Genomic DNA, 23657 nt, shown 5'->3' with positions numbered 1-23657 from the left:
AAAGACAATCCAATTAGAAATGGGCAGAGGACAAGAACAGACACTTCACCAAAGATGACACTCAGGTGACCAGCAAACACATGAAGAAATGCTCACAATGATTAGCCATTGTTGTTGTTGTAAAATGTCGTGGAGTTGGTTCTGACTTATAGTGATCCTGTATATGATTTCCGAGGAGCAGCTGGTGGGTTTGAACCGCTGAGCTTGTGATTAGCAGGCCAATACTTATCCTACATTGCCTCATCAGGACTCCCTATTAGTCTTTGTTGTTAAGTGCCACCAACTCACTTCAGATTCATAAAGACCCTGCATAGGGTTTCCAAGGAGTGACTGGTGAGTTTGAATTGCTGACCTTTCAGTTCAAATTGACCTTCGCTTATCCTACAGTGCCACACCAGTACTATACAAATCAAAACAATAATGAAATATCATCTCATCCCAGCATTAATGTTCAAAACAAAAGCAGAAAACAAATTCAGGCAAGGTTTTGAAGAGACTGGAACCCTCATATGACATTTCCTTAAAAAATTGCAAATGGAAACAACAGAGGATCCAGCAATCCCACTACTTGGTATTTCCTCAAGAAATAAAAGTTGTGACATGAACAGATATATGCATATCCATGTTCACTGTGGCATTATTCACAATAGCAAAAAAGATGGAAACAACCTAAGTGTCCATCAACAGATGAATGGCTAAACAAATTACAGTACGTACACACAAAGGAACATTGCACAACGTTAAAGAATGACAGCGAATCTTCAAAAAACTTCATAACATGCATGGACCTAGAGACATTGTGCTGAGTGAAATAAGGTCATCACAAAATGGCAAATATTGTATGGGACTGCTTCTATAAAAATATTCAGAAAAGGTTTATACACAGAATGAAGCATTTTTTGATTTTTACTAGTGGTGGGAGGTGAAGGGAAGGCTAAATGACTAACTAGAGGGCACTGTTGTTGTTGTTATGTGCCACAGAGTCCATTCTTACTCATGGCAAACCTGTATATTGTTTCCAAGGAGTACTGGTGGGTTTCAACCACTGACCTTGAGGTTAGCGGTCCAGTGCTTATCTTACAACACCATAATACTATTAGAGGGTAGACACGTATTAACTTGGGTGAAAGGAAAGACAACATGCAATAATGGAGAGATCAGCACAATGATTAAGACAAAGGAAAACACAAGAATTAAAGGCAACAAAGATAAATCCTATTTCGCACATACTCCTGTAATAATAGAAATAACAATGCATAAGTGGACTTATAGATAGACACATAAGTTGAATAAGTATGGAAAGAGGAGTAGGACTATACCCAGGAATATATGTCTTTTGTTTTGTTTTGTTTTTCATTGCTTTCCCTATCACCTAGGTTAACATGTGTCAACCCTCTAGCCAGTATATTATTCTTCTTTCCCTCCTGCCCTTGGTAGCCATCAAAAAATGCTTCTTTTAGTATGAAAACTTTTTATGGTCTTTTTATAATAGTGCTCTCATACAATATTTGTCCTTTTGTGATTGATTTTACTCAACATAATGTCTTCCAGATTCATCCATTTTATGAGATGTTTTGCAGATTCTTCATTTATCTTCAACGTTGCATAGAATTCATTGTGTGTATGTGCCAAAGTTTGTTTATCCATTCTTCCACTGATGGGCATTTGGGCTGTCTCTATCTTTTTGCTGTTGTAAATAGTGCTTTGATGAATATAGGTGTCTATCTCTCTGTTCGTGTCTAGGATGATATTTCTTGAGGATGTGTGCTAAGTCGAGGGATTGTTGGATCATATGGTTTTTCTATTTCCAACTTTATGAGGCAGCGCCATACCAGTTTCCACAGTGGTTGCACCATTTTTCGGTCCCACCAGCAGTGTGGGAGGGGCCCCAGGCTCTCCATACCCTTATCAGCATTTGTTTGTTTTCTGTTTTTTAACCTTGCTATTATTTTTGAAATTTGATGTCTCATTTCTGTTTTGATTTGCATCTCTCTAATGGAGCCCTGGTATGGCATTGTGAGTTAATGCACTAACCTGCAAAATCAGTTTCAACCACAGGGTCAGATATTCAAACTCACTAGCCAATCCTCGGAAACCCTATACAGGGTTACTATGGATCAGAACCGACTCAATGGAACTTAATAATAACAACAACAGTAACTAATGGGAGTCCTGGTGTGGCTCTTTAGGATAAGCACTGAACTCCTAACCACAAGGTCAGTGGTTCTAACCCAATAGCTGCTCCTTGAAAACCCCATACACGGTTGCTGTGAATTGGAACCAATTCTATGGCACATAACAAGAGCAGAAGTGACTAATGATTGTGAGCATTTCTGCATACGAATATATAAATGCTTGACGAAGGACAATTCTGTGTATATATTAATATGTGCTACAAATATATCCATGAATACAGTACACCACACAGGGGGCAAAGTTATGAAAACTCATTAGCTATAACCAAAGATCTTGAGGGAATGAGTCATTGGGCCTGGGAGCTCAGGACCATAGTTTTGGGAGACATCAAGGTGCTGATGTGGTGCTATAGGATAAGCACTTGACAGCTAACTGCAAGGTTTGCATTTCAAACCCACCAGCCACTCTTTGGAAACCCTATACAGGATTACTATGAGTCAGTACTGACGCAACAGCAGTTCTCTTTAGCAACAACAACGTCAATTGGCATAACATAATCCACAAAAATCCATTATATCCTAATTAGATGAATAGCTACTGGGGTCTGAAAAGCTGGTGAGTGGCTATCTTAGATGCAAATATTGGCCTCTGCCTATCTAAAGCAAAGAAAAGTGAAGGAAGTCAAAGACTCATGGAAACAATTAGTCTAAAGGACCACAAGAACCACAGCCTCTATGACCCTCAGACCCAAACAACTACATAGTGCCCAGTTACCATTGCCTACTGCTCTAAAATGGATCACAATAAGAGGTCCTCGATAGAACCAGGGAAAAGTGGAACAAAACTCAGTCAATGGACCCATCTTACTGGTCTGATAGAGACTAGAGAAACCCAAGATTATGATCCGTAGACATCCTTCAGGCCTGGAACTGAACTCACCTCTGTGACTCAGTGGTCAGCCAAATAATAGATAGGCCAAAGGTGAACGAACAGTGACACCAGGGAGGTACACACTACTTAGAACAATCAACCATACAGGATCAATAGGGTAGTATTAATCCTGAGAAAAAGATCATAAGGGAGAAAAGATAGGAATGAAGGAGAAATGGAAACAGTCAACGCAGAGTGGAAGTAACAAGACTGCTGTTACATTATAGGGGCTGTGATCAATGTCACAAAACAAAATGTGTATGAATTGGTGAACGGAAAACAAATTTGCTCTGTAAACCTTTACCCAAATCACAATTAGAAAAACAAAGAAAAAAGTGCATTGTGTCAAGAATGAAATGGACAGTGTTGTTACATACTTTGAACTAACATTTTAAAGAAAAGAAAAGCAGTGGGAAACTATTTCAAATGTCACAATGCTATAAAAAAAAGATGAAGGAACTGTCTGAAACAATGTAGATCAAGTACCTCTCTTTATTTGAGACACAGCCATTAACACCTTGGTGGTGGTGGTGGGGAGAGGTTATGTGCAGTGGAATAGATTCCGACTCATAGCAACCTATACAGGGTTTCTGAGGCTGTAAATCTCTATGGGAGCAGAAAGCTTCACCTTTCTCCCACGGAACAGCTGATAGTTTCAAACTGCTGACCTTGTGGTTCACAACCACTATGCTACCAGAGCTCCTTAATTAACACCTTAGTGGTTACGAATCAGGCTGCTAATCTCAAGGTCAGCAGTTCGAAACTACCAGCGGTTACACGGGAGAAAGATGAGGCTTTCTGCTCCCGTAAAGATTTACAGCCTCGGAAACCCTATGTAGGTTCGCTGTGGGTCAAAATTGACTCGATGACACTTAACAACAACAACATCCCTACTCCTCCCCCTCCTCCTTCTCCTCTTTCTTCTTCTTCTCCCTCTTCTTTAAAAATGCTTTTATTTACAATCATACTATTTCACAACACACCTGAAACTCACTCACTACATACAATGATGAATTGGTTTGGAAAGTCTTCGGTGAAAATGTAGTTAACTTTTTTTTTTCTCTTAGCCCAGAAAATAGTTCATTTAAACTATGGAATGTGGAGATTTTTCAGTATTGTTGTTAATATAGCAAAATCTTTACAATAGCTGTGTTGTTGTTGTTGTTGTTGTTGTTGTTAGGTGCTGTCGAGTCAGTTCCAACTCATAGTGACCATATGCACAACAGAAGGAAACACTGCCAAGTCCTCTGCCTGCTCACACTTGAACTCATTATGGTTGTGACTGTGCCAATTCGTCTGTTTGGGGGTCTTCTTTTTCTCTGACTTTCCACTTTACCAAGCATAATGTTTTCTCCAAGGACTGGTTCCCCTCCTGACAACATGTCCGAAGTATGAGAGATGAAGTCTGGCCATCCTGGCTTCTAAGGAACATTCTGGTTTTACTTCTTTCAACACTGATTTGTGTGTTCTTTTGGCAGTCCGTGGCACTTTTAATATTCTTCTCTAACACCGTGACTCAGATGTGTCAAATATTCTATGGTCTTCCTTATTCATTGTCTAACATTTACAAGCATATGCGGCTACTGAAAATACCATGGCTTGGGTCAAGCACACCTTAATTCTCAAAACTAAAATCTCAGCTTTTGAAAATGTCTTTAAACAGGTCTTGTGCAGCAGATTTGCCTAATGTAATATGTAATTTGATTTCTTGACTGCTGCTTCCACGAGTCTTGACAGTGAATCCAAGCAAAATGCAGTCATTGACAACTTCAATCATTTCTCCATTTATCACAATGTTATTTATTGGTCCAGTTGTGAGGATTTTGTTTTATTTAAATTGAAGTACAACCCATACTGAAAGCTCTAGAAATCAAAATAAATACCATAAATATCATTGTAAAGTACAGTACAAATGCATCCTAATAATGAATTTCTCTTTTCATTTGGACAATCACTGGTAAGAGTAGAAGGTAATAAATCACATTTTACTAAGAATATTTGGACTCTTTCCATATTCTCCTACTTACTAGTATTTCATCTCTCTGCCTCTAGAGTGGTTTCATTTATTACATTTAAAAGTAGGGGAGTTGATTTGTTCATCAGGAATAAACAATAGAAATGAGAAAATGACTAGGAAAGGATGGCTACTGTCACACTCAATCAAAACAAAACATATGACAGTGCCAACAAGAAATTTAATAAGAAAATTGCAAAACCCTTCACCAAGCTTAATATTTCTTCCAATGGACCAGAAAACCTTTGGGTGTGACATAACTATTAAGGGTGTGGCCATTGAACCAAACTGTTCTGAACCAGCTGCCACTTAACCACATACATTATTTGGTGATGTAAAAGCCTCTGGCTTTAAATTTCCCCTGAGTAGTGAGAAACAGAATGATTTCTAATGATTTCATTTAATTTGTCCTAAAGTTCAGCCATAGAATCATAAAAAAAACTGTAAGCGGGTAGTTGTTCAGAAGTTATTTCTCTCTCTGTTTTTTTTTTTAAGTTTTAGCAATATGCTGCCTTATCCATGTTTAGGAAAAAGCAACTTCAAAAGACTTTGGTCTTGTTCTTTATAATCTAAATTTAGTGTCCTGTAAAATTCTCACAATCTAAAGCAAACATAGGCAGTCAGGCACAAATATCTACAATTAATATTTAAAATGCTTTAAATTAGAGTGTTAGGCATATTGCTTTATCTGAATGAGTTACAATATATTTTTTCATGTTTTCTTCAGAAGCTATTTTGTTCAAAGTACCACTTAACTGAATATGTGGATGATTGATAACCTCACAAAAATTTATCTTATTTACATATTGTTAAACATTCGATGCCTTCAGACCTCCATTCCAGATACCAGCTAGTGTTTAAAACCATAGCCCATCTTGGTTCTACCCAAAATGCTTCATAAACCTAGAGAAGGCAAACACATGAGAAAACTATTGTCGTTATGTCAGAACGGCAAGAGAAAACAAAAATGGGAAAAGAAAATCATATTCATCTCTCCTGAAGTTACTCCAGGACGCCAAGACTTTAATTAATTTGCCAACACTGCCACAGTTTTTTTCTTTTTTCAGGATGATCCATCACCCCTGTAACATGCTGTAGAAACATTCTAACCACATGCTCTGTCTCCAGATGGTGGCATGTGGAGGCCAGTCCAAGTGCCATGAAGACATGGTTGTTACTGAGTTAACTAGAGTCTGAAGTCAAGTTTAAAAGTTGCAGTTTTGCATTTAAGAGACATTTATTTTGTGACTCAATATTTCTCTTTCTTTCTCAGATGCCCTTGCTAAGATTTCACCGCTTTCTTCACCTTGCTCTTCACCTATCCAAGGAACTCCTATGAGCAGCCCTATCAGCAAAATTTCTGCAGTGCAATTTCCTGAATCTGCAGAAACAACTGCCAAACAAGGCCTAGGTTCACATCGGCCCTTAACTTATTATACTCAGAGTGCCCCTGACCTATCCCATCAGATCCTGACTCCATCTGTCATATGTAGCAGGTAAGAGTTTTATGTTGTTAATTGGAGTTTAGAATAGTTTCATTTTGTTTGTTTTTTGTCATAGGAAAACTTATCACAAGCCCACACAGTTCTGTGTGTAAGTTTTCCCAAGAATATGACAGGAAAATACAGCCATACATCCTTTTATTGTGTTTTGTTTTGTTAAGCTTCACAAATAATGTGTTTTATGCAATAACCGTATCGCAACTCAGCTCCCAGCAAGTCTGTGTGTCTCATTTTGGTAATTACACATTAATTCAAATGTTTTCACAATGCTATTGCATGCTTAATAGCCTAAAATATAAAATAAAATAAACATAACTTTCATATGCACTTGGAAGTCAAAAACTCATGCTACTCACTTTAGTGCAATATTTGCCTTTTTGAGTGGTCTGAAACCAAACTTGCAATGTGTCCTGTGTTTCCTACGGAATAGGCCTGAATGGGGACTTTTTTCCTATTTTTTTTTACTATTAATAGAAAATGTGAATTCCATAAATCAATCTTTGGGGATGTGATACAAAATAATTAATTGTGTATTTTGTTTGCTTATTTCAAATGCATAAAACATAAAAGTCATAACAATTTTATCTAATTTGATATTTTGATAGAATTAATTTCACTTGTTCTCCTGGGGATGTTTTTTTATATTGACTGTAGGGGTGTTTGTATTTATCATTTAAACACTTTAAAAATGTGAAAATGATACATGTCACCTTAGGGCTGTGGACTCTGAACAATTAAGTTCTCTGAATACATTAAGTAATTGTTTCCGTTGCTCTGTCATGGTGAAACAGAATCACAAAGTGACTTGTTTCATTGAGGAAAAGACAAAAGGGTCTACTGTCCTAGGAGTGGAGTCATGGTGTGGCACTGCATGTAAATGCGCTGGACTGCAAGGTTTGTTTGAACCACAAGGTTGGCAGTTCAAGCTCACCAGCCGCTCCTTGGAAACCCTATACAGGGTCGCTATGAGTTGGAACTGACTTGACAACACTTAACAACAACAACAATGCTAGGAGTATTTATTCTTCCTATAGTGTTACTAAGGAAATAGCTCCTGTTACTGTTTAATTGTTTTAGGTGTTCTTCCTAATTAATTGATCTTTGAGCACTGCAATCGTTTTTTAGGCAGGAAAGGGTTGAATGATTTTGAATTAAGTTTAATCATGGGGCTGACTTGAATCAAATGGTTAATGAGAGCAAATACTTAATATTTGATTAGATGAGTGGTGTGTTGATCTTCAGGTATTAAGTATTAGATTCAGATTTTGTCAGCATCTTCAGTTTTAAGATTAAGCCTCCCATGTTTCATTTTCATACTTGTAGCTGTTTACATCGTGCTGTTTATATTTTATTATCTTTATTTTTTCTCTTTCTAAAAACTTTAAAAAGAAAAATCATTTGTTTGTTTATTTGTTGAGAGGGCTAGATAAAAAGTTATTCTACCATCCAAAGTAATTCAGCTGCCAGTTCTATGGGCTATTTTGTAAGATAATTTCTGTGAAGTGTTAATATCTTTTTTTTTTTTGCACAGAATATATACTCAACAGTAAAATATCTGTGAGACACATCATATTTTTCTGTCAGAGTTTCATAGCATACGCCCCTTTATTAAAAGCTCTGAGAAATCCTGTTAAAAGGATACCTATGAATTTTTGTGTCATCTGAAGTTTTTTTTTAGGTTTGCTTGACCACAGAACTAATTTCTTTTAGGTTTACACCTAACAATTGTCCATGGATCTAGTGTTTGACAGTCATAATGGAACCTGGTGGAGGAATCTGCTCCCAAGACATCTATGTTTAGCTGTTCTAAGGAGACTCCTACTTGCAGAAAGTGTGACTCCAGACTTGCAGAAAATAAGTAAGAGAGTCATGATGTGATGCTGTAGGATAAGCAATGGATCACAAGATCTGTTTGAACCGCAAGGTTGACAGCTCAAACTTACCAACTGCTCCTTGGAAACCCTATACAGGGTCACTATGGGTTGGAACCAACTCACTTAAAAACAACAAAGAAAGGAGAAGAGAGTTCCAAAAATATTTACACTCACTTAGATTTTTCTCAACTTATTCTATTTTTTTTTCCTTTTTAGCAGAAAAAAATAATGTAATGGGATTTTTATAAAAGAAGATTTAGTGGAAAAACAAGATAATTTCACTGCCTACTTGTTCGGTCATGTTTATAAATCCAGTAGTGTGTGTTTTATTTGTTTGGGCTTTATAAATCTATAATTCAAACCAGGTTTTATTATTGCCTTTAGGACAGCCACCCATGTAGCCACAGAGAGCTCCAAAAACACACAACTAATTATTGTGGTTTCCCCTGCTGAACTCCATGGGTTTGGCGGTGAAGTTTAGTCTCTTGGCTGCTGTAATGTCTATGCAACAAGCTATTTTTTGGCGTAAGAGCTAGTATATTTGAACAACTAATTTAAATGTCCCTTTTAAATATTATCTTGCAATAAAACTCTTAAAACCATTAAACTCAGTTATTAAAGATCATCAAGATTAATCCAGGAATGTAAGCCCATCAATGATATGTACTCTTTTTTAAAAAAAATAATAACACCTTGTACATTTGTTTGCCAACTGATCCCAGCCCCCAAGAGGTTCTTTTGTAAATATGCTATGCTAAAATTTTAACACTTTGTAAAAAAAAAAAAAAAGGAATTGGCATAACAAAAGTACTTCCCAGAAGGAGGTTTGTTGTTGTTGCTGTTGGTAAGTGCCGGATCTGACCCATAGCGACCCTATAGAGGACGGTTTCAGAGGAGCGATTGGTGAGCTTGAACCGCTAATGTTGCAGTTCAAATGGCTTTGCAGTCTGATGCATTAGCCCATAGTGCCACACAACAGTTGGTAAATAAACCATAATAGTTGTTTGTGATTTGCATAAAGATAAGGTGCCTCACCCACACCCTGGCTTTGGGCCTGTCATTTTGACATTTTGTACTTGTTTGGTTTTGTCTTATCTTTTGAATCCCTAAATCAAAGTAATGAAATTGCATAATTAGAAATCTTTTATTTATGATACTTTTCCACTTACATTCAAGGTTTGAAAATGAAATTTACTTATTTCTACTTTTCTCCATTCCATATACTAATACAACTTGTGGTGTGGGGGATGACGATACATTTAAGATATCAAACAATAAATGCTCACTCATTTCTTCTCATTATAGTGAGTACATACTGTGATATGAACGAGCTGGAACACAAACACCCACGTGTAAGGCTTTATTGGAGGTCTGGAGGAGAGAGAGAGAGAGAGAGTATTGGCAGGGGAAGGACTTTTATACTGGTTAAAGAGGAGGGCAGGGTTGAGATTAGTGGAGGTAGGTGATAGGTTGACTAGGGATGCCATGCAAGTAGGGAGAGAGGAAGTTCCCATAGGTTGGAAAAGAGGTTCCAGGAGGGAGAGCGAAAGCCCAGCAAACAGCCATTTTATTATGCACGTGGATGAGAGATTCTATCACATACGCTATGCTTAAATAACAAATCAAAAACCCTCTGAGACCCTGTGTAGTAGTATTGTTGGTAAGTGCCTTCCAGTTTGTTCCCTGACTAGTGTTTTCTCAAGAGTGGCTGATGGGTTTGAATAGCCAACCTTATAGTTTAAACCGACCTTGCAGCACTGTGTCTTATCCTGCAGTGGAGTCGGTTCCAAGGAGCCATTGGTGAGCATGAACTGCTGACCTTGCAGATTAAACCTACTTTGCAGTCCAGTGCATTAATCCATACCAGAACCATACCAGAACTCCTTTGTAGTATTGTTTTGTTGTTGTTAAGTACTGTGGTGGAGTTGGTTTGGACCCATAGCAGCTCTGTATAGGGTTTCTGGGGAATGGCCGATAAGCTTGAACCACCAACCTTGCAGTTCAAACTAACATTGCAGTCCAGCACATTAACCCTACCCAACAGGAAAATGCTATATTAAAATTGAGCTATCTGGTCTCTAAGAATTAAAACCATCTCCATGGCATTTAACAACAAAAAATCAGGTAGATAAATGAGGGAAGAGACCATTTAGGACCTTCCAGGACTTTTGCAGGATTACTTTTATTTTAATTTAGAAAAGAATCAAAACTACTGAGAAAGCAAAGTGTATCCTACATATTCCAACTTTCTCTGTAAACGACACTGTACCACTCTGAAATACATTCTTTTGTTTGCCTCCTGTGTCTGTTGTTTTGTTTTCACTCAGCACCTTATGCTGCCAACCTGCAATTCATTATTTAAACCCTAAGAGAGACTTCTATCAGAATAGATTATTTAGCAAAGTACTTACTCACTAGCACCTTAAGAAAACTCAGTTAAAATAAATTATAAATGTATAAGAACACACAACAAACCTAGAACATGCAAAGCAATCTTGAAATATACTACCTCTCCTTTCATCATTTTCCTACAGTCCTTAAAAGGTGACAGAAAGATCAGAAAAATCAGCCCATTTGATTTTTTGGTAAAAAAATTAATGTGTAATTATTCTCTTTCAATATATTCACTGTTTAAAAACTCTTTGGAAACAAAATGTTTAAACCAAAAAACATTCTCATAGTAAAGCTTTTAATCAGTCACTAGTCCTGGTATGGCACTGTAGGTTAATGCATTGGACTGCAAACATGGTTCAAACCACAAAGTTTGCAGTTCAAGCTCAACAGTTGCTCCTTGGAAACCCTATACAGAGTCACTGTGGGTCAGAACTGACTCAACGGCACTTAACAATAGTATATTCTATTGGAGTTCTGGTGTATGGTGCTGTAGGATAAGTACTGGACTGCTAACTGCAAGGTCAGTGGTTCAAAACTACCAGACACCATGGAAACCCTCTACAGGATCCCTGTGACTCGGAACCAACTCCATGGCACTTAACAACAACAGGTATATTCCATTGGGGAAGATGTTTTTGACAAATATACCTTGTTGTTGTTGTTAAGTTCTGTTCAGCTGGTTCCAACTCATAGCAACCCTGTATAGGGTTTCCAGGGAGCAGCTGGTGATTTTGAACCACTGACCTTGTGGTTCAAACCAACTTTGCAGTCCAGTGCTTATCCTGCAGTTCCACACCAGGACTTCTTGTTGTTAAGTGCTATAGAGTTGGTCCCGACCCATAGTGACCCTGTATAGGGTTTCCAAGGAGTGGCTAGTGAGTTTGAACCACCGACCAGTGGTTGAAACTGACCTTAAGGTTCAGTGCTTTATCCTATAGGAGCACACCAGGACTTCTGGATTTGTCACGTCCAAAATCACTATTTTAAATAGATAGCAGCTTATCCCAGTATTTACTAAATAATGTAACAAAATCTTGTTAGTTGTTTTCCTGAAATATGTCCTAGACTATGAATGGTAAGGATAAGAGTAAAAAGAAATTTCTGACCCTTTGCATTGATCATTCTCTCAACAAAAACAGAAAAGTATACTGCATATCAGAATCTGTGTATAAAACAAAGTGAAAAGTTTCCATAAAGCAAATAATAGAAAGTATAAATATTTGATTATTACTTTCTCTTTAAATGTACAAACACATGATGTATGCTTATGATTTTTTAAAAATAAGTTTTTCTTCTTTAAATATGCTCCTATATTTCTCAGCTGTGGCAGACCATATTCCCAAGGAAATCCTGCAGATGGGCCACTGGACAAAGGCAGTGCTACCATTCGAACACCAAACAGAACAGGTAATTCATTTGTTTCAGATTCTGTTTCTCAAAATGGAAATTGCTTTAGTATTTATTTGTTTCTCCTGATCGAAAGAGTAATATGTGTAACTGATTTTCAAATTTGTGAAATTAAAAAGTTAAGAAAACAAAGCCATCCATAATCCTTTTATTGCTGTTAAGTGTTATTGAGTCAAATCTGACTCATAGTGACCCTGCGTAGGGTTTCTAAGAATTGGCTGGTGAGTTTGAACTGCTGACCCTGTGGTTCAGACCAACCATATGGACCATTGTTTAACCTACAGTGCCACACCAGTACTCCTACATACTCCCACCACCTATCATTGAGCTTGGAGTCTTGGTGTGGTGCTTCGGGTTAATGCGCTGGACTGTAAGCTCACCAGCCACTCCTCAGAAACCCTATGCAGGGTCACTATGGGTCAGAACTGACTCCACGGCACTTAACAAAAACAATCGTTAATGATGAATAAAATTTTGGTGTAAAACTGCCCTAAATGTTTCTCACATCATGTGGTGCTGTAGGATCAGCACTGGACAGTGAACCACAAGGTTGGCAGTTAGTTCAAACCCACAGCTGTTCCTCAGAAACACTATACAGGGTCACTTGAAAGGACTTAACAATAGCAACATACATAATTGTATATTTTGTTTATAAAAATGAGGGGCCATTTTACATAGTATAAAGAACAGTAGGAGCCCCTGTGTGGTACAGTTACATGTTTAGGTGCTAGCCAAAAGGTTGGAGGTTTGAATCCATCCAGAGGCATCTCAGAACTTCTACACATGAACTCCTGAAAAGTCAGCCATTGAAAACCCAATGGAGCACCATGCTATGCTGATTTCCAACAATATGGAAATGTTTGATTTTTCTATGCAGTCTTTCCAGAGCCATTCATTTTGGGATACCCTCTTGGAGGGCGCTAGAGCAGATCCTCAGAAATAACTGCTTCTAACCAGAGTGAATTCACACAGTTTCTCTAGAACAGTAGTGTAGAATGTCTGGGGCCAGACATGATTTTGCTACTTACTAAATTTGTAATCTTAATCTGTGTGTCTAAATCCCTTCTTCTCTAGCATGGCAAAAACAATAGTACTTACCGTATAAGATTGTTGTGAAAATTAAATTACTTAAACTATATAGAGTACTTTGTGTAGTACCCAGGTACTATATTATTGTTGTTGTTAAGTACTATTGATTTAGTTCTGACTCATAGTGACCCTGTATAGGGTTTACAAGGAGTAGCTGATATTTTTCATTGCTGACCTTTTACTTCACAGTCCAGTGCTGATCTGACTGCGCCACAGCAGAAGTCCCTGGATCACTAAAAGTAGTAAATATTTGTTGCTGTTACTATAATAGTTACGATTTGACTTTTAGTGGTAGAATACTGGGAACACTTGCTTTTGCAAGTGTTGCAAGTGCACACAGGGTAGAGGGAAAAAAGTTTCTATCAACTACTGTTAGCCACCAAAGAAGGATTCTTGACTTTGTGCTTTGGCATTTCCTAGTTGTTGTTGTTGTTGTTAAGTACTGTGGAGTAGGTTTCAACTCATAGTGACCCTGCACAGGGTTTCCAAGGCTATAAATCTTTATGGGAGCAGAAAGCCTCATCTTTCTCCCACGGAACCACTGGTAGTTTTGAACTGCTGACCTTGCGGTTTGCAGCCCAATTCATAACCATTATGCTACCAGAGCTCCTTGGCATTTCCTAGTAGACATTCAATAAATGAATTGAAAATAGCCATTCAAACTGATTGTTGATTGATTATGTAAGAATGGTGTGCTGTGGCAGTGTTCAAAGAACAAGGGACATGGACAAGACAAAAAGGACAATTCTCTGTGTGGCTATCATCTAACAATGCAACATTTCTTGGTATAGTTCGTTGTCTGCCGTTGCTGATCTTCTCTAACACAATAGTGAATGAGAAAGTAAGAAGTCTTTCTTTATCACCTTTGTACTGTCATGTAAAGCTCTGGCCTTTGAGTATGGCATCTTCAGGCCTATAGTTGACATTTTTTTACTATAGATTCTGGAACTGAATCTTGTCAATTACATATTCATACTATATATAATTCTAATATTGTAGCCATTACATGAGAAGGATGAGTCTTTGATAAAGACTTACTACAAGATTGTTCTTATTGGAATAGAGTACTTAACAAAAGTCATTATTCACTAATAACTTAAAGTAAATTAGAAAATAGTGTAAGATATGCAACAAACATAGAATATCCAAAGAAAGAAAACAAGATTAGAGAAAATATACTTCCTGATCTTAAGATTTAAGCTACAGTAATCAAGACAGTGGTAGTGGTTATGTGTCCTGGAATTGGTTCCGACTCATACTGACCCTATATGGGGTTTCCAAGGCTGTCCATGTTTATATGGGAACAGAAAGTCTCATCTTTCTCCTGAGGATTGACTGGTAGATTTGAACTGCTGACCTTTTGGTTAGCAACTCAGCTCGTAAACTACCATGCTACCAGAGCTATTTCATAAAGACAGTAAGTGATGATAAATAAATAAGTATAATAGAGAACCTTGAATTAGATACCTCCTTACAAGTCATTTCATTCTCAACAAAGATGCTAAAGCCATCAAACAGGAGATAGTCCTTTCAATAAACGGTGTTAGAAAAAAAATGAACCCCACCTACTATCTCACTATCGTACCCATATTAAGTACAGCAATCCCTAATTTATGATGGACTCCAGTTACAATGAGTTGCACTTATGAACATCAGGTGTTTGATTTGTTTGTTTAGGATACATCTATATGATATTATTAGTAATATGCATACAGTGTTGAAGTATGGGATTTGCTGATGTTGTCATTTTCAGATATTCACTCACAGATGTTTAGCACTATAATGTATTCAAACTTTTGCAATATAGCAGGCAATAGTGAAAACTTAAAAAAAAATTTTAAAAAAAAAGCGGGGGTTTTCAACTTAGATCAGAACTGATTTGCGATGGTGCTATCAAACTGGAACTACTTGTATACACTAGGACTGTTAACCAATAAGTCAGCAGTTTGAACACACCAGCCACTCTGTAGTAGTCTGATTCTGTAAAGATTGCCATCTTGGTAACCCTATGGTGCAGTTCTTCTCTGTCCTATAGGCTCGCTGTGAGTAGAAAATCAACTTCACAGCAATGGGAAATGGGAATTTAGGCTTAAATGTAAAAACTGAAATGATAAAGCTTCTAAAAGAAAACATAGGAGACTATCTTTGTGACTTTGGAGATTATTGAATATAATAGCCATAAAAGGAAATGCAAATATCAACAATAACAACAAAAAACAGAGTTATCAAAAGTTAAGTACATAGAAACTAGTGTCAGACTTTCTGACTTCAAATAATGGTGGCGACATTTACAATTTAACCTTGGGCTACTTATCTTTCTATGCCTCTGTTTCCTACCTGCAAAGTGAGAAAAATAGCAATGGAATAAGCTCTTACCACATAAAGTAGAGAGAATGAATTCAGTGTGTACATACAAATGAAGTGCTTTCAATAGTGTCATTCAGATACCTTTACTCAGTTACAAGAAGCTTGATTATGGTCTGAAATTCAGGCACTTGGTCTTCAGGCAGCACAGTTTAATGCTGACTGAATGAAGACAGTAGAGGACATAAAGGAAAGAAGCCACAGACTCCAAGAGAACAAGTTTGGATATACAAAATCTCCCCTACCACCCTCAAGGAGATGCCATCACTTGATACTTAACAGGCCCTTTACTTCTACACACTCATATTGTTATTGTTAAGTGCTGTTGAGTCAGTTCTGACCCATAGTGACCCTATATACGGTTTCCGAGGAACAGCTGGTGAACTTGAACCACCGACTTTGCAGTTCAAATGGCTTTGCAGTCTGACACATTAACCCACAGTGCCACACCAGGATACTCGTTGTTGTTGTTAAGTGCCATTGAGTCGGTTCCGACCCATTGTGACCCTGTATAGGGTTTCTGAGGAGCAGCTGGTGAGCCTGAACCACCAACCTTGCAGTTCAAACAGCTTTGCAGTCTGGTGCATTAACCCACAAGGATATTCAGGTCCACATAATTCCTCTCAACCCTGATCCCATTCTAGAGTTAGCATTTTAGTCAGTTTTTCAGTGTTTTAGTGTACTGGGGAAGGAATTGAGTGATAAAACAGAAAAAAATCACAGGATTTCAAAACATTATTATTGAGGAATTATTGAATAGATTACAGATCATCATTTATGTCTATTTTATGGTGTCAAAAACATTTGTTTTACTTTCCCTTGTTGCCTATATATTTTGTGAGTAATCTATATTTTGTGTGAGACAGCAATATTTTCCTAAACTCTATATTCAAAATATGCATTTCAGGGAAACTTGCTTAAATAAATCTCCTTTCTCCCGTTGCAGGTCTCTTCATAAGCTGTTTTCTTTCCATTTCAGATGACACAGCTCAAGTTACCTCTGATTATGAAACCAATAACAACAGTGACAGCAGTGATATCGTGCAGAATGAAGATGAGACTGAGTGCCCCAGAGAGCCACTGAGGAAAGTGTCGGCTTGCAGTGCCTACACCCCGGACACCATGATATTCCTGGTAGCCCCATATCACTTAACTCACTCATTTTCTTCTAAAATTGGCTTCTAGTATAGAGCTAGGTTCAGTTATAGGTCCCTGAATCATTTGATTCACAAATATATCTTATTTGGACCATAGGTATATTTTAGCTCTACCCATATTTATTAATACAATTTTTCTCCTTCCATGCCTTCTTGATCCCTTAATGGATCTGTTACTTGGTAAATTAGAAATGTTTTCATTTCCAGAAATAATTGCAAATATTTCTTAATACAATCACATTTTTAATATTTTCAATGATATTATTGTTATTATAAGTGTAAATAAGAGAAATGTGTTAGTTTTCTTTAGGGTATTTTCTGCTGGTACCTTGTTTTTTTTCAGTATCTCATTTATTTATAAAGTAATCTAATATGTAATGTATTTTCCTAAACTAGGCTTATACAGACACTTTCTACCTATTAAAATATTCTTTACTGATGATTTATCTAGTAAATTTCATGAAAGTGTATTTTTGAGTTAATTTGACAGAGGCAGCAAATGATGGGAATTAGTTGGCCATGATTTGATTATCAATTGCTACTGTTGTTAATTTTACTTTAAACTAATTTGCTTCATTTAAATCAAATAGATTAATGCCAGACAAAATTATTTAACTCATTATTATTTAATTTCTGTCTCTCTTTTAAGAAAGTCTTTGTTTGGGACCATTTATAACATAGCTTTACATATACATGTTACATGCTTCTCAGTATAGAATAATTCAAGTGATAGAACACATGGATTATTCTTAAATCCTTGAAAAATGTGGTACTTATTATTCTACTGAATTAATACTAACTCTGAAGCATTAATGTAAATGCTACTATTAGAGTATGAGTGACTAACTCTCCCTCCTTACTTCTGGATTTCTTTGAAGAATCCAGTATAGCCAGCAGCCCTTCATCTATAAAAATTTACATAAATATATAACAACATAAATGTACATATGTTTTCAGAATTTTCTAAAGTTCTTACATGAATTTGTGTGTAAGAAGTCTGTAGTACATTTTATAGCAAATCCAAAGTATGTATGTGGATATATCCAAAGAAAAGTATGTGGTTAAACATGTATGTATACAAGAACACATATGTATACCTATTGCCATTAACTTGATTCCAACGCATAACAATTCTCTAGGACAGAGTTGAACTGCTCTTGTGTTCCCAAGGCTGTAATCTTTAAGGGGTCCTGGTGTGGCTCTGTGGGTTAATGTGCTGGACTACTGGACTGCTAAGTTGGTTTGAACTGAAAGATTAGCAGTTCAAGCTCACCGGCCACTCCTCGGAAACCCTACACAGGGGCACTATGGGTCAGAACAGACAGCCATATATTGCTCCCACGAAATAGCTAGTAGGTTTAAACCAAGATTTTTAGGTTAACTGTCAAGCATCTGTACACATGTTGTTGTTGTTGTTGTTAAGTGCCATCGAGTCGGGTCCGACCCATAGCGACCCTGTACAGGGTTTCCAAGGGTGTAAATCTTTACGGGAGTAGAAAGCCTCATCTTTCTCCCGCGGAGTGGCTGGTAGTTTCGAACTGCTGGTCCTGAGGTTCGCAGCCCGATTCGTAACCACTACGCTACCAGAGCTCCTTATCCATATATACACATTCTTCTGCTGCCACCACTGCATGCCATTAAGTTGGTTACTTAGTAAATGTGTATAGGGTTTCCCAGGCTGAAAATCATTATGGGAGCAGAAAGTCTTAACCTTTCAGCTGGTGGTTTAGAGCTGCTGACCATGCAAGTAGCAGTCCAGCGCATAACTCAATATGCTACCAAGGCTCCATATACACGTATGATAAAATGAGAAACATGTGGAACAGATCTCAAATTCTGAAAATGTCCAGAGTTTAAACTTTGAACTGAAACCATCCCCTGGGGTTACCTTTTAGTTAAATGTAAGTATCTCTCTCCTAACATAACGAATATGATCAGTGAATGAAAGGAGTGACCCCCAGATAGTTGTCTTATCTTGTGGAATAAACATCCACTGTTTTTGGAGCTTGTCCAAACCAGAGGTAGTTGAGCACCAAACGATGCACAGCTCCTGGTCTGAAATAGCACTAGGTCTTTTCTCCTTACGTTCTTGTCAGTGTCTTGTTCATTTTGATTTTTTTTTTCTTAAAAATCACTCTCTCACATGAAGTTTTAAATCATTTCTTTCAGAAAACTTCAGTTGTTAAACTGAACTTAGCAAAGCAAAGCACTAATTGCTTTGTAGAAAAACTGCATGCCATTAAAACATTTCTCCCTTAATCTTCATTACAGGACAAGCCAGTTCTTGCTCCCGAACCTCTTGTCATGGATAACCTGGACCCAATTATGGAGCAGCTAAATACTTGGAATTTTCCAATTTTTGACTTGATGGAAAAGATAGGAAGAAAATGTGGCTGTATTCTTAGCCAGGTATGAAATACATTCAAATATATGACAGGAAAAAATAATTCCTCAGTTGCTTAAAGTTGATTCTTGACCTGTGGATGGGTGATATTTAGAATAATGAAATCTCATCACACAACTCTGTAGCAACATCCCGATGGTGGGGTTAACAAAAGAAATCATAACCCTCAAATGAGTTGTTATTGTTGTTGTTAAGTGCCTTCAGGTTGGTTCTGACTGATAGGACCCTGTATAGGGTTTCAGAGGCTGTAAATATTTGCAGGAACAGAAAGCCGCATCTTTCTCCCATAGAGCAACTGATAGTCTCAAAACACCAACCTTGTGGCTAGCAGGCCATTTATCCTACAGAATTATAGCACACCTCAAATGTATAGAATACTATAGATATATATTCTGCAATTAAAATAGTATGTATATTTTATGGGGGTGGGGGTGGATGCATAACAATGATTGCCAACCAATCTAAAATTCATAGAACCCAGCAAAAGAGAATTCAGCTTGTGCATGGCCCAAAATCTATTAATATAAGCACCAGCTTGTTGTGTTTTCATTTTTCAAATGACCATATATTTACATTTGAATATAAGGAGATTTAGAAAAGTTCACAGCCCCCTTTTTCTTACATCCCTTGTTATTGTTGCTGTTAAGTGCCATCGAGTTGGTACCAACTGATAGCAACCCTATGTGCAACAGAACAAAACATTGCCTGATCCTGGGCTGACCTCACAATCATGGCTACACCTGAGTGCATTGATGCTGCCACTGTTCCAATCCATCTCACTGGGGGAGGACTTCTCTTATTTGTTTTTCTCTGACCCTCCACCCTACCAAACATGATATCCATCTCCAGTGACTGGTCCCTCCTGACAATATGTCTGAAATATGAGAGATGAAATCTGGCCATGCCACCTTCCAAAGAGTACTCTGACCGTACTTCTTCCAAAAAAGATATAATTGTTATTTTGCCATTCCATGATACTTTCAATATTTTCCTCCAACACCATAACTCAAATGCATCAATTATTCTACAGTCTTCCTTATTCAGTATCCAACTTCATGCATATGAGGTTATTGAAAATACCATGGCTTGGGGTCAGGCACACCTTAGTCCTCAACCTGACATCTTTGCTCTTCAACACTTTAAATAGATCTTGTGCAGCACATTTAGCCAATGCAATACACCATTTGATTTCTTGACTGCTGCTTCCATGAGTGTTGATGGTTGATCAAAGCAAAATGAAGTCTTTCACAACTTCAATCTTTTCTCCATGTATATGGATGTTGTTTATTGGTCCAGTAGTGAGAATTTTTGTTTTCTTTACATTGAGATGAAATCCATACTGAAGGCTGTGGTCTTTGATCTTCATCAGTAAGTATTTTAAGTCCTCTTTGCTTTCAGCAAGCAGAGTTTCTTAATCTGCATATCGCAGGTTGCTAATGAGTCTTCCTTCAATCCTGATAAAATGTTTTTCTTCATATAATCCAGATTTGGGGATTATTTGTTCAGCAGATTGAATAACTATGGTGAAAGAATAAAAGAGCCCTGGTGCACACCTTTCCTAATTTTAAAGCATTCGGTGTTCCCTTGTTTTGTTTGAACAAGTGCCTCTTGCAGCCCTTAGACTTTATCAAAAATAATATTTTGTAGAAAAATACATTTTACCCAAGTGCTGTGAGAAAATATCTAATAATTTTGGGGGGATTTTAATATGGAAAATGTCTTTTTTTGTCACAAGAAATATAGATGAGAACTGTAGCTGGGTAGTGACCATTTTAATTTGTAGTACTTTTAAAGCTGGTTTACTTTAAAGACTTACCAGATAAAGACATTTGCTGAGAAAATAATCTGAGAAAATAGATGATACAAAGAAGAATGTGCCACCAGGATTGGAGAAAGAATCATTAACAACCTGCAATATGTAGATGATACAACCTTGCTTGCTGAAAGTAACATACTTACTGATGCTGGAGAAGAATTGATGCATTTGAATTATGGTGTTGAAGGAGAATAATAAAAGTACTAAGTACTGACAAAAGAACGAACAAATCTGTAATAGCAGTAAATCCAGAATACTCTTTAGAAGCTAGGATGGGCAGACTACATCTCTCATACTTTGGACATATTATCGGGAGGGACTAGTCCCTGGAGAAAGACATCAAGCTTGAAGTAGAGGGTCAGTGAAAAACAGGAAGATACCGTCCAATGAGATGAAGTGGCACACTGGCAGAGGCAACAATTGTGAGATGGGCACAGTACCAGGCAGTGTTTTGTTCTGCTGTGTGTAAGGTCACTATGGTTTGGTATGGACTTAGCAGCACCTAGCAACAACAACAAGATTCCCTTGACAAACACTCTGAGAGGAATCTCTGTCATTCTGATTTCTAGTCTGTGCTTGAGAGACAGGCTTTTTTTCAGAGCACTCCTTTAGTGTCAAAGCATACAACCTTCAAAGTGATGATTTCTGATTTGTGAGGTTTTGGAGGAAGAAGGTAGAGTGAGTGCCCTTTTCTCTAGGGTTCAGCTCTACAAACACACAGAACTAGCCTAGTCTTCAAGAAGAGAAACATGTCCTCACCCAAAGAAACTTCTGGAGGTATATTAAATTAAAAGAATATGAAGCTTAGAATAACTACAAATCTACATAGTAAACATTTGTAGCCTTTGCTAAACCCATTCTGATCATGAATATGTCCTAGAATATGTCCAATTCCTCTTCCTTTTCCTCTGTGCTAAGCAATCTCTTTTATGCTGGCTAATATTGAGAATAGTTTAAGGGCAAGAATTTTATCCAATCTACCTTAGCCTTGTTCCTCAGGACTCTTCCTGGGATCTTTTATGTTCACTTTCTGAAATCCGCTAAAGAATTCAACTTTGGGAGAATATCTCTTTCCCAGAAATGAACCTGGAACAGTGCCACAGAATATGTGCAGTGGACCAGGGGCTCTTCTTTCTTTTTTTATGGCAAAATATATTTTCTGGTATGGAGAGAAGATATCATACTGTATTGTGTTTGATATATCTGACACAGACAAGATATTCAGTTTAATCACAGGAACATTGGTGTACGTGGTTGTGGTTGTTGCTTTTTGAAATCTTTGTTTTACAGAAGAAACTGAAATACCCTGTTCTTCCAAAGTCATAGAGTATAATAAATATTGGTCCTAGGATCCAGTGCAGATTGATTCATATTAAAAGTCCAGGGTTTTGTTGTATTCATTGCAGCTGCTGCTAAGTTTCCTGTAAAACATATTCACTTATTATATGTCTTCAAACTCGCCCAATGGGGAGTCAGAAAATGCAAGGTAGCAGTTAGTAGAGCAATCCGTTTTACAGCATTAGTGAGAGTGCCAAGTATCCTGGCAGATACCCAGCTCTCCTTGACATTCTGTAAACTATAGGATTAAAGTTCTGTAAGTGCTTGATCAACATAACCACCTTGTCAAAGTCTTGTGATACTAGTAAGTATTACTATCGCGATTAGACTTCAACTAAATTTGTTAAGGTACCTTTGTTTTCTGTCTTCTTTCCCATAAAATATATCTGTGTGATTCAATTTATACCACTTCAAACTTTCCCAATTTGTAAAATTTGAAAATTTTGAGAAAATGCCACTTCATTTGCATTGTTAATAGAATTTTACAGAGTTGTTTTGTTTCTCCTCTGTGAATTCAAAAGAACAGAAATCATAAAATTTTTGTTATGGGAGTAGCATATTTTTTCAACTTTGAAAGACTTTAGGACAGCTGACATGAACTGTATGGGCTTCTAAAAAATCATATTTTGGCTGAAACTCACAGAAAAAGAATCTCAGTTCAAATGATTTTTAAAGAGATATACACATATGTGCAATGGGAATGACTTTTGTGCCTCAAGATAGTGTTTAAGACTTAACTTATTATGTGTATTTTAGCATTCTTAAAAGGACATCCTTCAGATTTTGAGATAGTGTTTATTCAAATCACCAATATAGAGTCCAGCTGTGGCACTGTAGGGTAAACACTGCAATGCTAACTGCAAGGTCAACAATTCAAACCCACCAGTTGTTCCTTTGAAACCCTATACAGGCCCTCTGTGAGACAGAACCAACTCAATGGCACTTAACAAGAACAATGTATGCAGTTATTAATGTCATGAGTTTGAAATTAAAATGAGTTTGAAATTACCATCATGCAAGAGAGATGGGGCTTGATGGCAGACAGGGTAGAGGTGCAGTGAAGATTTCTGTCAGCAATAACAGAATACCAGGCAAAGCAGGATCAGGGGAGAGCTTCAAAACTCTGAACCACATATGTAAGAATATTTTAAAATTTTAAAGGCTTATTAATAGGGAAAAGGCCAGAACAGGGGTCATTTAAAAGGCCAGTCCCCGCTTAAGATCAGCAGTAC

General features: G+C 37.3%; 1 protein-coding gene across 1 annotated transcript in view; it reads left to right on the top strand.

The window, feature by feature from the left end:
* The window catches only part of PDE3A (phosphodiesterase 3A, cGMP-inhibited), a 436853-nt gene that overhangs the window by 351484 nt on the left and 61712 nt on the right, over positions 1 to 23657 (top strand). Inside the window, exons 6-9 of the mRNA XM_006866012.1 lie at positions 6354 to 6576; positions 12172 to 12257; positions 16690 to 16844; positions 19139 to 19276. Coding sequence (XP_006866074.1) covers positions 6354 to 6576; positions 12172 to 12257; positions 16690 to 16844; positions 19139 to 19276 — 602 coding nt within the window. The remainder of the gene's footprint in view (positions 1 to 6353; positions 6577 to 12171; positions 12258 to 16689; positions 16845 to 19138; positions 19277 to 23657) is intronic.

The sequence above is a fragment of the Chrysochloris asiatica genome, unplaced genomic scaffold (genome assembly GCF_000296735.1).
Source record: "Chrysochloris asiatica unplaced genomic scaffold, ChrAsi1.0 scaffold00086, whole genome shotgun sequence".
NCBI classification, from domain to species: Eukaryota; Metazoa; Chordata; class Mammalia; order Afrosoricida; family Chrysochloridae; genus Chrysochloris; species Chrysochloris asiatica.
This window is presented reverse-complemented; position numbering and strand designations above follow the sequence as displayed.